This window comes from Equus quagga, chromosome 3 (assembly GCF_021613505.1).
Source record: "Equus quagga isolate Etosha38 chromosome 3, UCLA_HA_Equagga_1.0, whole genome shotgun sequence".
Taxonomy (NCBI): Eukaryota; Metazoa; Chordata; class Mammalia; order Perissodactyla; family Equidae; genus Equus; species Equus quagga.
Genome location: NC_060269.1, coordinates 73277262 through 73298988, shown reverse-complemented (window position 1 = coordinate 73298988; position 21727 = coordinate 73277262). Strand labels below are relative to the sequence as shown.

The following is a 21727-nucleotide window of genomic DNA, read 5'->3' as shown; positions in this document are numbered from 1 at the left end:
TGATGCTCTCTTCACAGCACTAAAAGAAAATATTGCCAACTGAGAGCTCATATTCAAATAACTTTCAGGTCCAGCCCAGTGGCGTAGTGGTTAAGTTCATGCACTCCACCTTGGCGGCCCAGGGTTCACAGGTTCGGATCCCGGGCGCGGACATAAACACTGCTCATCAAGCCACGGCATCCCCCATAAAATAGAGGAAGACTGGCAACAGATGTTAGCTTAGGGCCAATCTTCCTCATAAAAAAATAAATAATAATAATATAACTTTAAAAAATTAAGGCAAAATAAAGGTATTTTCAAACAGAAATTGAGAATTTGTCACCAGCATTTCTGCCTTAGAAGAGTAGCCTTCGAGCAAAGAGAAATGATCTCAGATGGACACTCTCAAATTCCGGAAGGGATGGACAGCAATGAAAAGGAAAAATATCTGAGTAAATCTCAATGAATATTAACTTTGCAAAACAGTGCTCATATATTGTGATGTTAAAAACACAGAGATTTAAAACATAATGGTAACACACAAATTGAAGGAGAGGGTAAATAAAGTGGTCTAAGGTGTGTACACTGTCCAAGAAGTAGACAACGTACTGATGTATACTTTAGTGTCTGAGGCTTTTAGAAGTCAAGAACACACATTCTAATTTCTAGAGTAATGAATAACAGAATGGGAAAAGAACATATAAGTAAAAGGCTAATCAAAAGAAAAAGATGGAATAAAAAGAAAAACCTTGATCAATCCCAAAGAAAGCAGAGAATAAAAGAGTGAACAACAGGTGAAACAAAAAACAGTATGATGGCAGCTTTAAAGGCCCATAAACCAGTAACTACATTAAATGCAAATTGATTATCCAGGGGCTGGCCCTGTGGCTGGCCGAGTGGTTAAGTTTGCACTCCACTGCAGGCGGCCCAGTGTTTCGTCGGTTCGGATCCTGGGCACGGATCGAACCACGCTGAGGCAGCGTCCCACATGCCACAACTAGATAGGACCCAAAGCTAAGAATACACAACTATGTACCAGGGGGGCTTTGGGGAGAAAAAGGAAAAAAATAAAATCTTAAAAAAAAATTGATTATCCAATTAAAAGACAAAGACTATCACCTTCAAGCTATAAAGATACATCTTTAACCCGTTTTCAAGAAACAAATCTTAAATATTAGAATGCAGAATAGCTTAAAGTCAAAGATATACCATGCAAAAACTAATTAGAAAGATGGTGTGGCTAGGCTAACATCCAGGTAGATTTCAGGCAAGAAGCAATACAAAAGATAAAAACATTGCGTGTCAGAGTCCTAACAGGAAACAAATGGCACACTACGGATCATTTAAGGAAAGTTTATTTACAAAGGGACTAATTTTGTGTGTAGGCTGTAAGAGAATTACATTACAAAGATAGCTCTGTAACCCAAGGCAGGGGAGCTGTACCACCCTTAGGCCTTAAGAGACAGGAGAGAAGTTAAGCAGAACCTGGAAGGAGAGAGAACTGTGAGGAGGTCCTGTGAGAGCAGCAATGAGCTCTGGGCAAGATGCATGCTCCGTTTCACAGAGCCTCTGATGCAGGGAGCCCGGCGGAATAAACAGGCTCGCCTCACTCTCTTCCCCCATGTGATCTCCTCTCATCATCAGCTACAAAATCATCATGAAGTGCTATCAACTGTCATACCCTCAGCTGAAACCAAACACAGTGGCCACCCCGGAATTCTTCATATATGGTAGCGGAGAAAAGAAACAAGTAACAAGACATAATCATGAAACCTGCTTGTCAGCCGCTCACAAGGCCTGGACTCATAAGCGAAGCTGCTTTCTCTCACTGCCCAGTCCAGGTTTCTCTCACTTTGTCTGCACCTCGGCTGAATGGGATTCTTTACCGGGGGGTGTGGGGTTACCCTACTTTGTATTAGACTCTTCGCCAAGAGAGCACTAAGTAGCATCCCAGTGAATACCCCACCTTCCGTATAGAGTCCTTCTTACTCCACTATATAGCAGCAATCCAATTCCCCGTTAAAATGGAGCCCTCACCTCTGCCGGCAGAGTGATCCCCTTCTCTCTCTGTTCGCTAGTAAGAGCAAGAGCCCAAACTTGCCAGCAAGCAGTGTCCACTTCTAACTCACTGAACTATGTTTCCCTAGGAAGCATTCCTCCTTTGAGCACTAAGACCTCCGAAACCACTGACTCCAACGTTTCAGGAACCAAAAAGTCCCCTCAAGGGGGTTATTAGGTACGACGAAGAACCTAACAAAAATGTGTACATGTGTACACCAAGAGATGGACACAAGAATGTTCACAGCGGCACTCCTCATAACAGCCAAAAAATGGAAACATCTCCAATGTCTACAACAGTAGAACGGATAAAGTGTGATATATTCGTAAAGCAGAATACTGCATAGCAATGAAAATGAATGAACAACTGCGCCAGGTAACAACATGGATGGATCTCACAATGTTAAGTGAAGGAAGCCAGACACAAAAGACTACATTACAATTAATATAAAAGTTAACCACTGACAAATCCTAGCTTTGGTGTTAAAATTCAGGACATTGATTACCTTTGGGAAGAAAGAAGAGTAATGACTAAGACGGGGCATAGCAATGTTGTAGTTGTGGATGTGGGTGGTGCTTACCTAGTTATCTTCACTTTGTGATAAGTCATGCTGAACAAGTATATTTGCTCTTTTCTATATGTATGTTATGCTTCCATTGAAAAACTTATTTTTATAAAAATTCATATAATTGCCCCTTGTGTGTGATATATAATTTTTCTGGATGCTTCTAAGATGTGTTTGTTCAGGGGCTGGGCCGGTGACGCAGTGGTTAAGCGCACACGTTCCGCTTTGGAGGCCCTGGGTTTGCTGGTTCGGATCCCGGGTGCAGACATGGCACCGTGTTCCAGGCCATGCTGTAGCAGGAGTCCCACATATAAAGTAGAGGAAGATGGGCATGGATGTTAGCTCAGGGCCAGTCTTCCTCAGCAAAAAGAGGAGGATTGGCAGCAGATGTTAGCTCAAGGCTAATCTTCCTCAAAAAGAAAAAAAAAGAAAGATGTTTTTGTTTTATTTTATCAGTTTGATAAAACTGATATAAAGTTTTCATATAAACTGATTTCATACAAAGTTTGATTTATATAATCAAATATCTGATTGATATCATATAATCATATAAAGTTCGATTGTAAGTGCATAGGTGTGATTTTAATTGTAATTTTCCTGCTTGTGGTTCACTGAGCTTTGTGGATTTGTAATTTTATTCTTTTTATCAAGTTTGGAAAACAAGCTGCCAGTATTTTTTTTTAATATTGGACATATATAAAATAGAGAGACCACTCTCATCTCCACTTTGCATACCTTTTGGGGAAGATGGCACCATACATCGATTACTGGTTTTAGGCATGTACTTCATTCTATAGGCCAGCATCTCTAATTTGCAGTTATTGTCTCCCAACTGGCCCCATAAACTGAGCCAGTTTCCAATTTGTTCTCAAGTTCCTGTTCAGGTTATCAACTCATAAGCCACTAACAATGAACCAGCATATACCTTTACCTCAGGCCATGTCTTCTAAAGTCTTTCCCAATGGAAGGATTTCTCTTTACTGTTGTGTTTCAGGACCACTAATGAATGATGGTGTTGTGCAGTGACCACTCACAGCCAGCTATGGCCAGCTCACTGCAGATCCTTTTGTGAATGAACAAGACCCACACTTTTTTCCTTTCCATTAACTGGTCAGAGGGGAGCCAGTTTACATGGGTTGAGGGAGAAGTGGTAAAGGAGTAGGGCAGGGACTATAGCAGTTTGAGTCACCTGCTCATTCCATTTAGTTGTAGCTGTGCTCTCAGTCTTGTAGGGAGTGGCCTACTGCTGTGCTCATCCAGACGCATGGTTTGGTGAGTCAGATGACACTAGTTTGTGATGGGCAATTTCATTATTCACACAGCCACTTGACGTCCCAGGGTCAGATGTTCCATCCCTACCATGGACCAGCAGCAAATCAGGAGCTGCTTTCCAAAGACACAAAACAAAATGTTCTTGGCTGAGGAAGACATATCTTTACTTCATAACCGAGGGGTCTGCGTTGTAATTCTTCTACTGGAACTTACCAGAGGCTTCATATAACATCTTTACCACATGAACTTCCAGTATCGTTGGATCTACCCAATTGTAAGGCCCAGCTGACAAGACAGTTTGCTCTGGGCCCCACTCAAAACTAGTAGTCTTACAGTTACCCAGAAAACAGTTTAGAGCAGGTCACCCAAATTCTATTATTATGTTTTGTTGCCTCCAGAACCCAGAAAGGCCTGCCACACATGTTGCCTCTTTCTTTGTTGGGGTGGTGGAAAATACAACCACCTGTCACTCACTTGAACGGATATCCTAACATGTCTCAGCCACTGGACCCCTAGAAACTTGTGGCAGGTCCTGGAAGTTTTACAGGGTTTATCTTGCATCTTCTAGCATGCATGTCTTACCAAAGCACGTAGAGTACTTGCTACTTCCTGCTCATTGGGTTCATTTAACATAATTTCAGTACTATAATAGATCACTGTGATATTCTATGGCAGAGCAAGACAATCACACCATAGAGAGAACAGGAAAGTTGACATAACCCTCAGACAAAACAGTAAAGGCTTACTGTTGTCCCTTACATTTAAATGCAATCTGCTGGGGCCGACCCCACGGCCAGGTGGTTAAGTTTACATGCTCCCCTTTGGTGGCCTGGGGTTTTTCTGGTTTGGATCCTGGGCACAGACATGGCACCACTCATCAGGCCATGCTCAGGCAGTGTCTCACATAGCACAACCAGAAGGACCTGCAACTTGAATATACAACTATGCACTGGGGGACTTTGGGGAGAAGAAGCAGCAAAAAAAAAAGAAGGTTGGCAACAGATGTTAGCTCAGGTGCCAAAATAAACAAACAAATAAATGCAATCTGCTTCTGATTTTCCTTACTGATTGGAATGGGGGGGGGGGTGTTGCAGATCAATACCTATATATCACATTAAAGTCTATGTTAGGGGCTGGCCCCATGGCTGAGTGGTTAAGTTCATGCGCTCTGCTTCGGCGGGCTGGGGTTTGCCGGTTTGGATCCTGGGCACGAACCTACACACCACTCATCAAGCCATGCTGAGGCTGCATCCCACATAGAAGAACCACAATAACTTAGAACTAGGATATATACCTATGTACTGGGGCTTTGGGGAGAAAAGAAAAAAAGAAGAGGAAGATTGGCAACAGATGTTAGCTCATGGCAACTCTTCCTCACCAAAAAGCATTAAAAAAAAGTCTACATTAATTTCCTCCAATGAAGACACCACACCTAGAACAACCAACACAACTGGCATCCCCACCTGATGAAGCCTTGCAATAATCTACATTCATTCTTCATTACCCATCTGGGTTTTGCATTCTCATCCTCTATGATCCATCTGGTGACCATAAACGGAATTTTAATGGGAATGTGGTGTGACTCACCATGCCAGCATGGTGACACTAATTTTTGCTATTTCCTCAGGGAGTGGTATTTTTTGTTTACTCTCTTGGTGAGAGAGTGGTAGCAAGCAGTTCTGAACTTCTCCATAGCCCTCCCTACCATAATAGCACTCACTCCCTTGTTCAGGAAACCAAAATGAAGATTGTTTCTGTTATTAAAATATATCTATTCTTATTATACATCTGGGACTGGAGAAATAATCACAGCATGAGTCTCTCTGGACTCAGTGTTAGCCAGACTCAGGCCAAGACTCCATCTGTCACTTGACTTTCTCAGGCCCCCTATTCTAACCAGTCGTCCAGGGTAGAGTTTTGGGTCTCCGGGTATTAGTATAACCTAAGAGACAATGTCTAATAAGCCTCAAGAGGTCTAGATATTTTCCTTTCTCCAGTAAATCGCCACTAGAGAAGGATTAGGGCAGTGATTCCCAAACTTGCTCATGGGAATTACCTGGAGAGCTTCAAAAAATACCAATGCCTGGGTCTCACCTCCAGAAATCATAGATTTAATTGGTCTGGGGTGCATCCTGGTCTTCAGAATACTAACATGTCCTAACATGCAGACAAGTTGGGGAACCACCGGATTAGGGGAAGATTCATGGTTATACAATATGGCTGCATTGCAAGGTTCTTCTTTAAAGGGACCCAATCTCTCCACCACTAAGGAGTCCCACGTGGGTAAACTGGATGAGATGCTTCAAATTTCACTACAATAACACAAGTTAGTTTGCTTCCCAGAATTTTTCCACCTATATATGTCAAGCAGCTCAGTAGGTTACCTAATCTATTTCATTTCTAGGGACCTTGTAAGCATTTAGCCATTACCACCTCTCTCTGTGGGTCAAAACACTCTGGTTAACATTCTCTTCTTTCATTTATTATGGTAATTGTTCCCACCTTGTCTCCGATGGTTATGCGCCATCATGTGGCCTCTACCACTCTGGGATTCTTATTTCTACTGAGATCAGGAAACCCAGTTCCACTACAGCATTCATCACCATCATCCTGGCAAAGGACAGCCACTTCAGAGCTCTCTGAGAATGCTGGGGCTCCTATCACCAATGCATTTCTTAATAACTTGGTGAGAGTTGAGGATGGCTAAGGAGCCTTTGTACTGCCTCCTCTACAGTATGCCAGGGGATTTCTTGCATTTTGAAATTATTATTTCAAATTTTATTTATAGACCCTTTATTGTTTGTAGGGTATCATTGAGTCCAAGCCTCATCCTAGCAAACTATTAATTCCAATATATTAAATCTTGATTCTCAGGTGAGTACACCCTGCCAATAAATTTGCCATGATCAAATCTTACATTTATTCCCCTTCGGTGTAACACCCTTAGTGCCCACTTCCATATATACTCTCCAGGTCCCTCCTGATCAAAACGGCAAGGACTTTAACTCCTGTGTACTTGCTAGAGCTGGCCACACACTTCTCTGATGAGGCTACCTTGGGATTTAATGGGAGGTACTGGGAAGTGTGAGGGTAAGTTCTCAGAACAAGTACCAGCTGACGAGAGAGCTGTCCCAAGAGGAGGCTGGCTTCCTCAGAGAACAAAGGAAGTTCAGGAGATATGGACGTTCAGAGTTCTCAGCTCCATTTTTGTCTGCCCATTCTATGTCTTAAGGCCCCTCCTTCCTCACCAGTGCTCTTACCTCAGAGTCAGAAAACTGAAGGAATTGAGCATTTAATTGGTGCTACAAATCTACTTTATCTGTCCACTGATTACAGATGAAGGACTCCTTCAAAGCTGCAGTGGAGGAGTTCTGATTCACTACACACCTTCTTAATAGTTTATTCATAGTTTTTATGTTTTTCTTTTTCTTTTGTACATTCTGTTTAGGACCGTAACAGAAGCCTGGTAGATCCACAGACTTTATAATTACTATGGTTACCATGATGATACTTTCTCCTCCCCACCCCCCTTCACTCCATCCCATGCTATTAATGGTAGTCATAACAGTACTATAAGCCGTGGATTACCTGTGATCCCTTTCCACAGAGCAATGAGGTTATCTGCGTGATTGATTTTACATGTGTGTGTGTATCTAATCCAATCTCAGAATCCCATTTTGAGGGTGTTATTTCTTGTAACAACTCCTGGTATCAATTACTTTATCAGTTAGGGTTTTAAGAAGAAATAGGAGGCACACTCAAAATAATTTAAGAAAGTTTCCATTCTAAATTCCAATCTAAAGATTGGTAAAAATACAGTACATTAAAATTAAGAACTTTTTTTCAAAAGACAAAATTAAGAAAATGAAAAGACAAACCATGTTATGGTAAAGGATATTTGGTGCAGATATAGTTGAACAAGAATGCATATCTAGAATATATAACGTCCTAAAAATCAATAAGAATAAGACTGACAACCCAAAAGAAATGTGAGCAAGTGACTTGAATAAGCACTTCAAAAAAAGAGGATCTCCAAATGGCAAATAACATAAAATGGCGCTCAATCTCTACAGTCCTCAGGAAAATGCAAATTAATGCCAAAATGAGATGTCCCAAGACACTCATCAGAATGGCTAAAGTTAAAAAGACTGACAATACCAAGCGTTGCCCAGGGTATGGAGAAGAAGAAACTTTCATATACAGTACTGCTGGTGGGGATATAAATAACGTAAACTTTGGAAAACTGTCATTCTTCATAAAATTTGAGCATACCTCAATGACCAAAGAATATTAATCCTAAGTATTCTCTCAATAGAAATGTCTGCCTATGCACACCAAGAGACACATAAAAAGATGCTTGTGGCATCATTATTGGTTAACAGCTCAAAAGCAGAAACAAACCAAATATCAACAATAGAATAGATAAATATATTTGGTTTATCCATATAATGGAATATAGCAATGAATATGAACAAACTACTTCTACGAACAGATGAATCGCACAAATATAATGGTGAAATATACATTTAATCTTATTTATGTAAGATTCAAAAAGAGGCAAAACTGCTCTATGGTCCTAAGTTAGTAGAGTGGTTACATTCTAGGAGGAGAGACAGGATAGTTATTGGGAGGTTGCACAAGAGGGTTCCTATGTAACTGGTAATATTCTATCTCCTGGGTGGTGGATACAGGGGTATTTTTACTCTATGATAGATACTTCATTTACTTCTGCAGTATGCTATATTTCAATTTTTTTAAAAGGGTACTCCTAAAAAGATTGGGAACTATTGGTTTATGCCACTCTGCTCCTCTCCATCAATTCTAATACTTCTTCCTTCGAGACCTAGTTCATTTCAGATTCCACATCTTACATAAAGCCCAACCACTCTAGCTAGAAGCGATTTATCTTTCTTACTGGTTTTATCACATCTCCTAGGAGGTAGTATAATATAGTAGGAATAGTATGGGCTAAGGGGCTTGGCCTTTGCCCTGCAAGGCAAAAAAAAGCAGGAGGGTAACATGGTCATATTTGTATCTGCTCACCATCAACTTGTTTAACCAATTTTACTTATTTATATTTCTTTGAGTATGTGGACAAATATAAAAATTTACCTATGCACATAAGTGTAAATATATCCTGTGTCAGATTGTTATGTTTGCTCTCAATGACTCATGCCTCTTTTGTTCATGCCTCTCTGCAATATGCCTTTGCCATTTTTACTATCAAAAGGTCGTTTATTTCCCCACCTCTTAAATCTAGGCTAGTTTGGTGACTTGCTTTGATCATAGAATGCAGCAGATGTCACTCTGTGCAACTTCTTAGATGAGGTTTAGAGAGGCTTTGCAGCTTCCTTCTTCACCTTTGGGAATACTGACTGCTCTGAGATCACTATGCTGTGAAAAAGTCTGGGATGAAAGGGCACGTGAAGGGAGACAGCCACATGAATGAGCTCAGGGAAAACCAACAGAAAAACTTCCTAGCCAAATCACAGCATGGTAAGAAATAGTAACATTGTTGTTTTAAGGCATTAAATTTTGGGGTAGGTTTGTAATGCAGGAATAGATAATTTGGGGGAAAAAAATGTTCCTTTTCCCTTGTTACCTAGCTCACCTATTAATCTATAGTCTGTTGTGGTAGAGACCACTCTTGTCTCTCAATGTCCTTTCTTCTCTTCTTCCTTTAGTATTAGAACCCCTAAGTTTTAGCTTGGTGTATGACCACACAGCAAAGGACCTATATTTCCTAGCCTCCCTTGAAGGTTTAGCCATATGACTACATTTTGGCCCATGGGCTCTAAGCGGAAATGATGGCTGCAACTTCTATGACAAGCCCTTAAAAAGAAGAGGTGTACTCTTTTTCCACTTCCCCTCCCCAGATATATCATGGCAGGAGCTGGAATATAGCCATTTAAGGCCGTGAGACAGAAACCACATATTGAGTGTAGCAGTTTAACAAGCTAGAAGGAGCCTGGACCCCTAATGCCTGGAGCTGCTGTATCAGTCCTGAACTGACTATCCCTAAACTGTATGGAAGGGAAAAATACACATCCATCTTAAGTCATTATTATTTTGGCCTTAGAGCAACCAAACCTATATCACAAGTAATATGTATTTTCTGTTATTTCCCCCAAATAATTATATACAAATTTATGCATATGTAAATATACATTTACAAATATAAATATTTTGATTGTATACACACACACACAAATATCCAAACATTTATATGTGTTGATGATGTTGTTTTACAGGCTGGGATCATATTATACACATTTTTCTCCATCTTATTTTTTCTCATTTAGCAATATTTTGTGGAAATCACAATCCAAATCATATGCTTCAATTCATTCCTCTTGATAGGATTTGTAAGCTGTAATTCATTCAACCACATTGTTTTTAAAAGCAAAAGACTGAAAACAATGCAAATGTCCTTCATAAGGGCTGGTAAAATAAATTTCAGCATTCTTGTAGTGGAACACTATGCAGCTGTTAAAGGATGAGGAATCTCATTATGGAGCTAATTAAATACCTGTAAGAGCTATTGTTAACCAAAAAAATGAGATATGGAACATAGTACACATTATGATAATCTCTTTTAAAAAAGGGAGAATGTAAATTTCTATTGGTATAAAAAAGCTCGGGGAATCATCTCACACCTGTTAGAATGGTTATCATCAAAAAGACAAGAAATAACAAGTGTTGGCAGGATGTGGAGAAAAGGGACCTCTCATACACTGCTGGTGGGAACCTAAATTGGTGCAGCCACTATGGAAAACAGCATGCAGTTCCTCAAAAAATTAAGAACAGAAATACTATATGATCCAGCACTTCCACTTCTGGGTATTTATCCAAAGAAAATGAAAACACTAACTCAAAGAGATATCTGCACTCCATGTTCGCTGCAGTGTTACATGCAACAGCCAAGACACGGCCGCACCTGAGCGCCCATCAACGGATGAATGGAGAAAGAGGATGTGAGATGGACAGATATAATGGAATATCATTCAGCCATGAAAAAAGAATAAAATCTTGCCATTTGTGACAACATGGATGGACCCTGAGGACATTATGCTAAGTGAAATAAGTCAGACAGAGAAAGACACTGTATGATCTCACTTATATGTGGAATCTAAAAAACAAAAACAAACAAAAATACAAGCTCAGAGATACAGAGAACAGACTGGTGGTTGCCAGAGGCAGGGAGTGGTGGGTGAATGAAATGAGAGAAGGGAGGTACAAACTTCCAGTTATAAAATAAATAAGTCATGGGGATGTAATGTACAGCATAGTGACTACAGTTAATAATACTGTCTTGAATATTTGAAAGTTGCTAAGAGAGTAAATCTTAAAAGTTCACATCACAAGAAAAAAAAATTCTCTAACTATGTAGGGTGATGGATGTTAACTAGACTTATTGTGGTGACCATTTCACAATACATACAAATACTGAGTCATCATGTTGTACATCTGAAGCTAATTAATGTTGTATGTCAATTATACCTCAATTTTTAAAAAAACACCATGGCAAGACGACAGAATGCAGAAGGGGGGTGGAAAAAGCTCTGAGAAGGTACGTACATGAGAAACTCATAAAAACAGTTGTGGGATGGGTGGTGTTGGCATGGGAAATGGGCGGATGGAACATATGTGGGGGAAACTTCAACTCAAAACATAAATCTATCTATGTAGATACACACACACCATTTGAATGAACTGCCTACTCAAAAAGAAAGGAAAAAGAAAAATCGTTCCTACAGTGACTTCTCCCATTTCCTTCATGTGATTCTTGTCATCAGTTTCCCTACCCAACCCTCTTCCTCCAGCGGGAGAGGCCCACCTCACAGCACCTTGCAAGCGCCCAACTGGACGCACGCTTATCTCAGCACCCGGCAGACAGACACGTCACAAATGCTAGTTGAATCATAAAAATGGTTTGCCAATTTGTTAGGCCTAAATGCCATCTCACTATTATTTTAATTTGCATTTTCCTGATTTCTCCTGATTCTGAGAATCTTTTCACATTTGGATTTACTCTTTGCTGAGTTTATATTCTTTGCCCACTCATTTTTCTGTTGAATTGATTGTTCCCTTGCTGTGAATTCCTTTTTTCTTTTTTTTCCCTGCTTTATCTCCCCAAATCCCCCCTGGTACATAGTTGTATATCTTAGTTGCAGGTCCTTCTACTTGTGGCATGTGGGACACCACCTTAATGTGGCCTGACGAGCAGTGCCATGTCCACGCCCAGGATCCGAACCAGTGAAACCCTGAGCCACTGCAGCAGAGCTCACAAACTTAACCACTCGGCCATGGGGCCAGCCCCCCCTTAATGTGAATTTCTAAGAGCTCTTTGTATATTATAGATGTTAAACCTCCTTGCAAACACTTTTCTAAATTTATTGTATATCTATCAACAACTATGTCTATATCTTTTTGCACACAAGTTTTTCTTTAAATGGACATATGTCTTTTTTGAGAAGAATGTGTATTTTGCCATTGTTAGGTGAAGTATGTAATAAATGTCAACTAGATCCAGTTGATTGATGGTAAGACACAGTTCAACCACATCCTCACTGATTTTCTCCCTGTTGGATCTATTGATTACTGAAAGAGGGGTGATGAAGTCTCCAACTGTAACAGTGGATTTGTCTGCTTCTCTTTGCAGTTCTATAACTTTTTTGCCTTAGCTTTTTTTTGTTTTGTTTTTTGCTTTAGCTATTTGAATGCTCTGTTGTTAGATGTACATATGTCAGAGGTGGCTGTATCTTTCTGGAGCATTGACCCTTTATCATTATGTAACGCCCCTCTCTATCCCTGATAACTTTCCTTGTTCTGAAATCTGTTTTGTCTGAAAGCAACTATGGCTTTCTTTTCATTAGTATTAGCTTGGTGGATCTCTGTCCATTCTTTTAATCTATCTGTGTCTTTATATTTAAAGCAGATTTCTTCGTATGGTTCCTGAGAAAATGGAGAATTAGTAAGCGCTGTGGACTTCCTCTCTTCAAATCAACCCCAGGTTACCACAGAGACAAGGCAGCAACGGTTTGAGGAATAAGGTCAAAAACTGTGAGGAAAGCCCAGTTAGGCTTAGGAGCAAGTTCTTAAGTATTGTTCCTGCCACTCCCCCGCATTGCTTTGGGACAATCAGTGCCAGACAGCTGATTGCCCCAGAAATCATCAGCAACAGATCAGGCTTCTCAGTGTAGAGTAACATAAAGACTCTGTTGAAGTGAGTTGCTGTTGAAAAAGAACGTGGGCTGACCAGATACTCTAGAGCTTGGGACATTCACTCCCCTGCTCCTTCCCAAACCTCCAAGATTGTGGTGGATTACAGCAGCCTTCCGCTGGAATATGATTTTCAAGGCAAATGCTGTCCAAAGAAACAGTAGCAGAGACAGCGTACTCGAGTCCTGGCGGGGCCTGGAGCTCTCTGCTCTCGAACCCTCACTCTTGTGGAAGGGATAAAGCTAAAGTCGGCCCTTTTGCTCTTCCAACACATCCATTATCAGAAAGGGTAGTAGAGAACATGCGTTTGTGAATCAAAGTACTTAGACACCAGAGGAGTATGATCACAATATAACACAACAAACTAAACAACAAATACCAACTGAGGCAGGATTATAGGAACAGAGATACAGATGAAATTTTTAAAATTTTGCAATTTAATAATTTAAAAAACAATTCAATTATTCATTCAACAAATTTTTACTGAGCACCTACCAAGTGTCAGGCACTGAGGATTCATCAGTGAACAAGACACACAAAAAGCTTGTGTAACTTACTTTGTAGTGGTGGGAAATGGCATGAGGGACAGAGATAAAAATATACAAACAACGAAATACCTAACTAACAAACCATTTTAGAATGTAATATGTGCTATAAAAATAAAGCAGGGTAGGGGCTGGCCTGGTGACACAGTGGTTAAGTTTGCACATTCTGCTTCAGCGGCCGGGTTTGCCAGTTTAGATCCCAGGTGCAGACCTAGGCACTACTTATCAAGCCATGCTGTGGCAGGTGTCCCACATAAAACAGAGGAAGATGGGCACGGATGTTAGCTCAGGGCCAGTCTTCCTCAGGCAAAAGAGGAGGATTGGCAGTACATGTTAACTCAGGGCTAATCTTCCTCAAAAATAAATAAATAAGGCAGGATAAGGCAGATTGAGATCGCTGAAAAGGGTCACAATTTTAACATGAAACTAAGCCTAAATAAGAGTCAAGAAGATGCTGAGTGGCAGGTTAATAACGTGTGAAGAAAGAACAAAACATCATAAAGATGTCACGTGAGAACATCAGGTATGAAAATATGAATTTAAAAAACATTATAGATGGGTAAATAGCAGGGTGGGTCAGATTTTATGATGCTTTTGAGGTACAGAATTTTAATATTTTTATGCAGTCAAAATCTCTAGATCTTCTTGAGGTTTCCCATGCTTTTGTGTTTGGAAAAAAATCTTTATCTAGAGATTGTTTTTAGCTTTATTAATAAAATATTCTAAATTTTAAAATAATATTTGTACATAGTAACAAATTCAAACAAAATAGCAAGTTACAAGACCTCATCAACTCTCCCCATTCTCCTTCCTATAGAAGTAATCATTTTTCTATGTAACCTTCCAAAAATTTTCTACGTATAATCAAATATGCGTATATACATGTTTTTAAAATTTATAAATAGGATACTATACACATTTTGCGCAGCTTGCTTTTTTCCCCCACACATATGGATCTACTCTAGAGATTGTTTTAAATGACAGTAAAGATTTCATTTAGAAGGCAAAATTAGAGATAACAAAAAGATCAGCAGTTGCCGGTGTTTCGGCAGGCTGGGTAGGGATGAGTCGGTGAAACGCAGGGCATTTTTAGGACAGTGAAACTATCCTGTATGATACTATCATGCTAGATACACGACATTATGCATTTGTCAAAACCTACAGAACTGTACAACACCAAGAGTGAACCCTACTGTAAACCATGCACATTAGTTAATAATAATGTATCATTACTGGTTTATCAATTATAACAAATGTACCACATTAATGCAGGACATTAGTAGGAGGAACTGAGTGTATATGTGTGTGGTGGGGGTGTCAAATGGGAACTCTCTGTATTTTCTCCTCAATATTTCTGTAAACCTAGAACTGCTCTAAAAAAATCAAGTCTATTAAAAAAAACTTCATTTAGAAAAGCTATAGTTAAAGCTTTGCATAGGATATTTTAGAGATGGAAGCTAGGGGTCAAATGGCAGGCAGGATGTTGCTATGGGCCAGGCTAAAACGACCAGTACTAAGAGCAGACGAAATCAGTCTGAATAGATTGGCTAATACCAAAGAAAACTGCACCTGAGAAAGTCTTAAGTGGAATTTAAAGTTTCTGATTTAAAGAAGTAATCTGCCAAAAATAGTATGTTAATCAGGAGTAGCAAAAAACAAAAAGCTTAAGAATTATGAGAATAAAAGGGAAATGTGGGGCTGGCCTGGTGGCCTAGTGATTAAGTTTGCACACTCCACTTTGGCAGCCCGAGGTTTGTGGGTTCAGATTCCGGGAGCAGACCTATGCACCGCTCATCAAGCCATGCTGTGGCAGCATCCCACATAAAGAATAGAGGAAGACGGGCACAGATGTTAGCTCAGGGCCTATCTTCCTCACCAAAAAAACAAAAGAGAGAGAGAGAGAGAGGGAAATACGGCTGAAAAGATGTGAGTAGCCAAAATTAACATGTTGAATATGTTATTTTTAAGTTAAGAAGACATGGAAGAACCAGGAAATTATCCATCTGCTGTTTGGCATTGCTTATGCTCTTAAATTGTTTATTTCCAGATTTTTATAACCTATATATTTTCTTAACAAATCAGCCATTAAAAAGATATTATTGGGTGCTTTGAATCTGAATAGCATTATTCTATACAAAACGCAGCTCTCTGTGAGTTTACAAGATTAGAGGCAAAACATAAAAAAAAAAGTTAGATAATATAAATCAAGATATTATTAAATCTCAAATTCTATGCACACCAGTAGTATGACAAAGCATTAGTTAGATCCCTGTTTTCTTTAATGCCTCGTTCATCAGCACTCGGAGTAAGCCAGTTCCACAAACTTCTGAGGTGAATAAGAATCTGCCCTATTATTTTAATCAAGATTACAGTAAGCACAGAATTACTAAAACAAAAAAGGTGACTTCCAAAAAAAAAAAAGAACTTCGAAAATCTATAGAATTAAGCTTTTTATTATGTACGTATACATGTATCTATGCATATATTTACTTAACTAAATCTTTTTCTAGTCAATGACTGCAAAAGTGGCATCTCAATCTACACTCACAGAATTACAGGGTATAAAGGGTTTTCAAAGCTCACTCTATTCTACCATGTGTCTTAAGGAATTTTCTATACGGCAATTCTATATACTGCTTGTTTTTAGTGCCATAGAGTCTTATGGAAGATGATTTTAAAATAGTTTTACCATAGGTTATTAATTTACAGACACCAGTTTTGTTTCTCTACTTTTGCTTTTATTTCCAGTTTGCTGCATTTCCTCTTAAAACTGTGAGTAAGGCAAGGCGGTTAAAATGCAGTTCCTCATAAACAAAGGGGGAGTATAATGTAAGAATGTCAAACATCAAAATCATAATACTCTTTTTGATGTTTTGTTTATCACTTAAAAAAGTTTGAATGACTAAATTGATAGGTTTAGTAAAAATTCTTCTTAAAAATGTGCTTAGTTTCTCATGTAATAATCATTAATTTAACCCCAAACCATGGCCCATGAGGGTAAGCCTCAATTTGTTCAAACATATTAGGAGTTCACAATTTCACCTTACTGTTCAAAATCATCAATCTGTAATTCCTTTCACCTCTCTCTTACTTTGGGTTTCATATTTCCTTGATCACATATCCTACTTTTTCTTGGTTTAATCCTCATTTAGGTGGTACACATCCTTCATTAGCTTCTTGAGAAAGGATAAATGGAATGTACATTTTTTGAGAACTTTTTTTTTTTTTTTTTTTTTTTTTTAAAGATTTTATTTTTTCCTTTTTCTCCCCAAAGCCCCCGGTACATAGTTGTCTATTCTTCGTTGTGGGTTCTTCTAGTTGTGGCATGTGGGACGCTGCCTCAGCGTGGTTTGATGAGCAGTGCCATGTCCGCGCCCAGGATTCGAACCAACGAAACACTGGGCCGCCTGCAGCGGAGCGCGCGAACTTAACCACTCGGCCACGGGGCCAGCCCCACATTTTTTGAGAACTTTTAGGTTTGAAAATAACTTTATTCCAGCCTCACAATTGATTGATAGCTTAGCTTGTATAGAATACTAAATTAGAAGTAATTTTCCTTCAGAATTTGAAGCACTGCTCCATTATCCTTTCCCTTTCAGAGTGGCTGTTGAGAAGTCCAACACATTCACCTTTGCAGGCATGACATGAAAACCGCTTTTTCCTCTCCATAGACTTGCACAAGCCACTCTTTGTCTCTCTGCTCCTTATCTTTGTATAGTAGAGTAATGGGAGATGGGAGATACACAGAGAAAGAGCTCCAGCAATCTGCAGGGGTCCCCTTAAGCATTTTATACTTACAGCAATCTTAACGAGATCCCCAAGAGCCACAGGTGATTAGGAATGACACTTGATGGCATCATACTGACTCTGCAGCCTGAGGGCAACCACTGTAAAAGACAAAGCAAGATGCGGCTATAATAAAAAAGATGTGTTGACAGTGAGGCAAAAATAATAATTACGATGACAATAAAAAATAACACTACTGTGCACGAATACATGCCAGGTACTGTTTCAATTGCTTTCTGTGTAATAATTCACTGAATTAGTATATACAATACAACCTTAAGAGGTAGATATTATCTACATCTTCATAGGTTATATAATTACCCTGGCAGAGCCAGAATTCTAGTCCAAACAGTGTAGCTCCGGAGTCTGTGGTCTTAACCTTCCAGTAGTAGATGGTAATAGTTTTTTGTTGTTTGTTGTATTACTTCTAAATATCTTTTCTTGACAACATAAAAAGTTGGCAAACCTATGTTGATTTTCTCAATTAAAAAATGTATTGGTTGGTGAAATCTAAAAGCCCGGAAATCACCAGTTGCCAGGGCCAGTAGAGAGCAAGAAAATGAAAACTTGTGAGAAGGCAAGTGCGGGAGCAAGGTCTTGGAGGATGAGCTCTAGAACACGGAGGGCAGTGAGGTGCGAGCAGACACTATGTGTAGGAGGAATTACAGGCCCGGTTAGAGCTGACAGTGAGGAAAGCTTCTCTGGTAACTAAAAATCAAGGTCATCTGAGCTCAGAATAAGCCTGGTAGTAACAATTGGAATGTTTAATAAGCAAATAAGGTAGAACAGTGAAGATGTGGAGCAAGTTTTGTGAGGATTGGGGAAAACAAGTCAATCCAGGAATGGATGGACAGACTAGAAAAACAGAGATGGTTTTGACACTAATTATCTTGATGAAGTCAAAGACTAAGTTTAGTGGGAGTAAGGGAGTAGAAGAGGGATAAACTAATGCATCAAGTTGTGGTCAGAAGGGAGTATTTCTGAATTTCAGATCTCAAAGCAAGAGTAAAGGCTCATTCATTGATGATGATGATGAAGATAACAGCCATTCATTAAGCATACTAAACAAATTAATTATATCTAGTCATAACAACCATTAATATCAGTATATTACAGAGGAGAAACTAAGATCTTAATGAATTTTCAATAAAATTCAAGTTTTTTTCATAGATCTTTTTTTTTCTTTAGGAAGATTGGCCCTGAGCTAACTGCTGCCAATCCTCCTCTTTTGGCTGAGGAAGACTGGCCCTGAGCTAACATCCATGCCCATCTTCCTCTACTTTCTATGTAGGACACCTAGCACAGTATGGCTTGCCAAGCGGTGCCATGTCTGTACCCGGGAATTGAACTGGCGAACCCCGGGCGACCGAGAAGCAGAATGTGCAAACTTAACCACTGTGCCACCGGGCCTGCCCTTTTCACAGATCTTCAACAAGATGACTCTGAAATTCATACAGAGTAGAAAAAGACTTGGCATTTCCAAGATAATTTTAAAGAAAATAGGTGGACGTTAACTGTTCTCAATGTCCTGCTGGGTATTAACACATTATAAAAACTTATGAACTTATTATAAACATTTACTATAGAAGCTGTAGCAATTATGATAGTATGGTAATGTCATAGAGGTCATACAAATTGATCAATGGAAAAGAATGAACAATCCATATCCATGTGGAAACTCTGTGTGGAAAACTGATTTGAGATCAGTGACATTACAAACCATGAAAGAAAAGTTAAACTATTCAAGAAATGCTGCTAGAACAATTAATTGCTCATATATAAAATAAATAAAATTAGATCTCTACCTCACGCACAAAAAAATAGGTTGATTAAAAACCTAAATATGAAGAATAAAAGTTTAAAACTTTTAGCAAAAAAAAGAAGAGTATCTTCGTGATTTTGAAGTAGTAAAGGCTTTCATAAACAAGACTCTCAAAGCACAAAATAGAAAGGAAAAGATGAATAAATCTGACTACATTCAAACTAAATTTCAGTATAAGACACCACAAACAAATGTCAAAGACAAGGTACAGACTGGAAAATAGGCAACCAATATAACCAACAAGGTATTATTATCCAGAAAACATAAATCAGTGAAAAACATGAGCAAAGTGCTAGCAAAATAGGCAGAGATGTCCAGGAGGCATTTGGAAGTAGTACAGAGAAATCCAGGCTGGAATAGAGACTTGGGCTACCCTAGCTTTTGATCACATTTGAATTAATGGGACTAGACGAGCTCATAGAAGGACGGCATGTGAGGCAATCTGAGACCTGCACTAACCAGGACACAGAGGAGGCCGAGGATCACTGATCCTCACTCAACTTCTTAACACTAAATAATAACTCCCTTAACTTTATTCACATATTGATCATTTTGTCTGGCCTTTTCTGATCATAAAGTATCTTTATGTCTTTTAAAAACGGACTCTAAATATAAGCAATAAACGCTAATAAAAGCAGATTTTGTTGGACACTCTCAGAAGGTGGTCGGATAAACCTGTCACTTCTATTTAGAACAATATTATCTTCAGCCCTCTGTTTTGTGTACTGCCAAGAAGGCAGGCCTGTGGAAAAGAAATGCAAATTTAAAAATATGAATGAAACAGGACTAAAAAAATTTTTTTTAAAGATTGGCACCTGAGCTAACATCTATTGCCAATCTTTTTTCCCCTTCTTCTTCTCCCCAAATCCCCCGGTACATAGTTGTATGTTCTAGCTGTGGGTCCTTCCAGTTGTGGCATGTGGGACGCCGCCTCAGCGTGGCCTGACGAGCGGTGCCGTGTCCCCGCCCAGGATTTGAACCCGCAAAACCCTGGGCCGCCCACCCGGAGCGCCAGAACTTAACCACTCGGCCACTCTCTAGACATGCTTTCTAGATATTGATCTGGGTGGTGGTCACATCAAATCATACATTTGGCACTTGAGCATTTTACTCTATCTCTTGAGGTATATATTTTTTAGTTCCTTTAAAGGAAACTTCCTAGAGGCCTTAAGAATCTCACTCAACACAGCTAGTCTTGCCCTTGTCAAGATGACAAAGCCTGTAAAGAACAAACACTCAGTGGCCTTCTCCAAGCTTTTCTTCCCCTACCGTGCCCCACTCCCAGCGCCGGCCTGCCTGAGCCGTCTCCTGAGGACGCCTCTACACCCGATCCCCGCTTGACGGAGCCGCCGCGGGCCGTCCCGAGGGCCACCACCTTCGGGACGAATAAGCTACGGGGTCCTCGTTTAACCAAACGAAAAGCTCGCTCCGAAAAGGAAATTGAGAGGCGAGTGCAGCGTAGACGCCGACCCTTCCAGCATCTCTTTCACACTGCCCTAGCTCAGGAACACGACCTGTATCTAAACATCTTCAGAGACGTCTCATTTTAACTGTACGTTAACAATTTTCAACAGGGCAAGACGAGAGAAGAATCGGTTTATCTAGATTTCAAGGCACTCTTACTGACCTTAATTTTTTAATCAAGGACAAACACAAATACTAAATGTACACAGTCCAGAGAACGAAATGTTGCTTAAAAAAATTCCTCTCTTTCTCACTTTAAAATGAAAATACGAACGCAAAAATAAAACATGAAACGTATTTATGCCACTGGCTGCCACAGTACGTGCCACAGCAGAAAAGGGGCCCCGCGCAGCCGGCCGCCTCGGCCCGCGCGCTCCGGGGCTCGGCCGGCGGGGCTCCGGGGCTCGGCCCGCGCGCTCCGGGGCTCGGCCGGCGGGGCTCCGGGGGCTCGGCCACCCGCACTCCGGGGCTCGGCCGGCGGGGCTCCGGGGCTCGGCCACCCGGACTCCGGGGCTCGGCCCGCGCGCTCCGGGGCTCGGCCACCCGGACTCCGGGGCTCGGCCGGCGGGGCTCCGGGGCTGTCCTTCCGATACCCCCTTCAGCAAAAATATGACACAAAGTGACGTCAAGGAGGGTGTGCCAAGGGAGTGAAGCTGTCTCCTCTCACCTTTCAATTGTTTAAAAGAAGTTAATAAAAATTAGTAAAACGTCAAGATCTGCACGGAGACTTGAGTTTGAGCAGAAGCCGGGAACATAAACTAAAGGAAACCCTGAGGTTCACACTCTTCAGCACTTTCCCGGGGTCAGTCAGCTGAAGAAGGCGCTGTCTGCGGAGGCAACGGCAGCGCTGCGGCCGCCCGGGCGGGGCGGAGGGCGGGGCGCAGGCCGAGCGCCCCGCGCCGCCGGAGCGCGCACGGCAGAGACAGGCGCCAGGAGACGCTCGCGCGCCCGCCGTCCCGCCCGCAGCGCCCCGCCGCCGGCCGCGCTCGGACCAGACCCCGGCGCAGGCCGCT

General features: G+C 40.6%; 1 protein-coding gene across 4 annotated transcripts in view; it reads right to left on the bottom strand.

The window, feature by feature from the left end:
* The window catches only part of LOC124237121 (atherin-like), a 28358-nt gene that overhangs the window by 2209 nt on the left and 4422 nt on the right, over nt 1–21727 (bottom strand). For 2 of the 4 annotated variants that reach the window (XM_046656423.1, XM_046656424.1), the window contains exon 2: nt 17441–17529. In XM_046656423.1, coding sequence (XP_046512379.1) covers nt 17441–17529 — 89 coding nt within the window. Of the gene's footprint in view, nt 1–3003; nt 3990–17440; nt 17530–21727 lie in introns of those variants that run through there. The other 2 variants (XM_046656425.1, XM_046656426.1) reach the window with 2 other exon arrangements.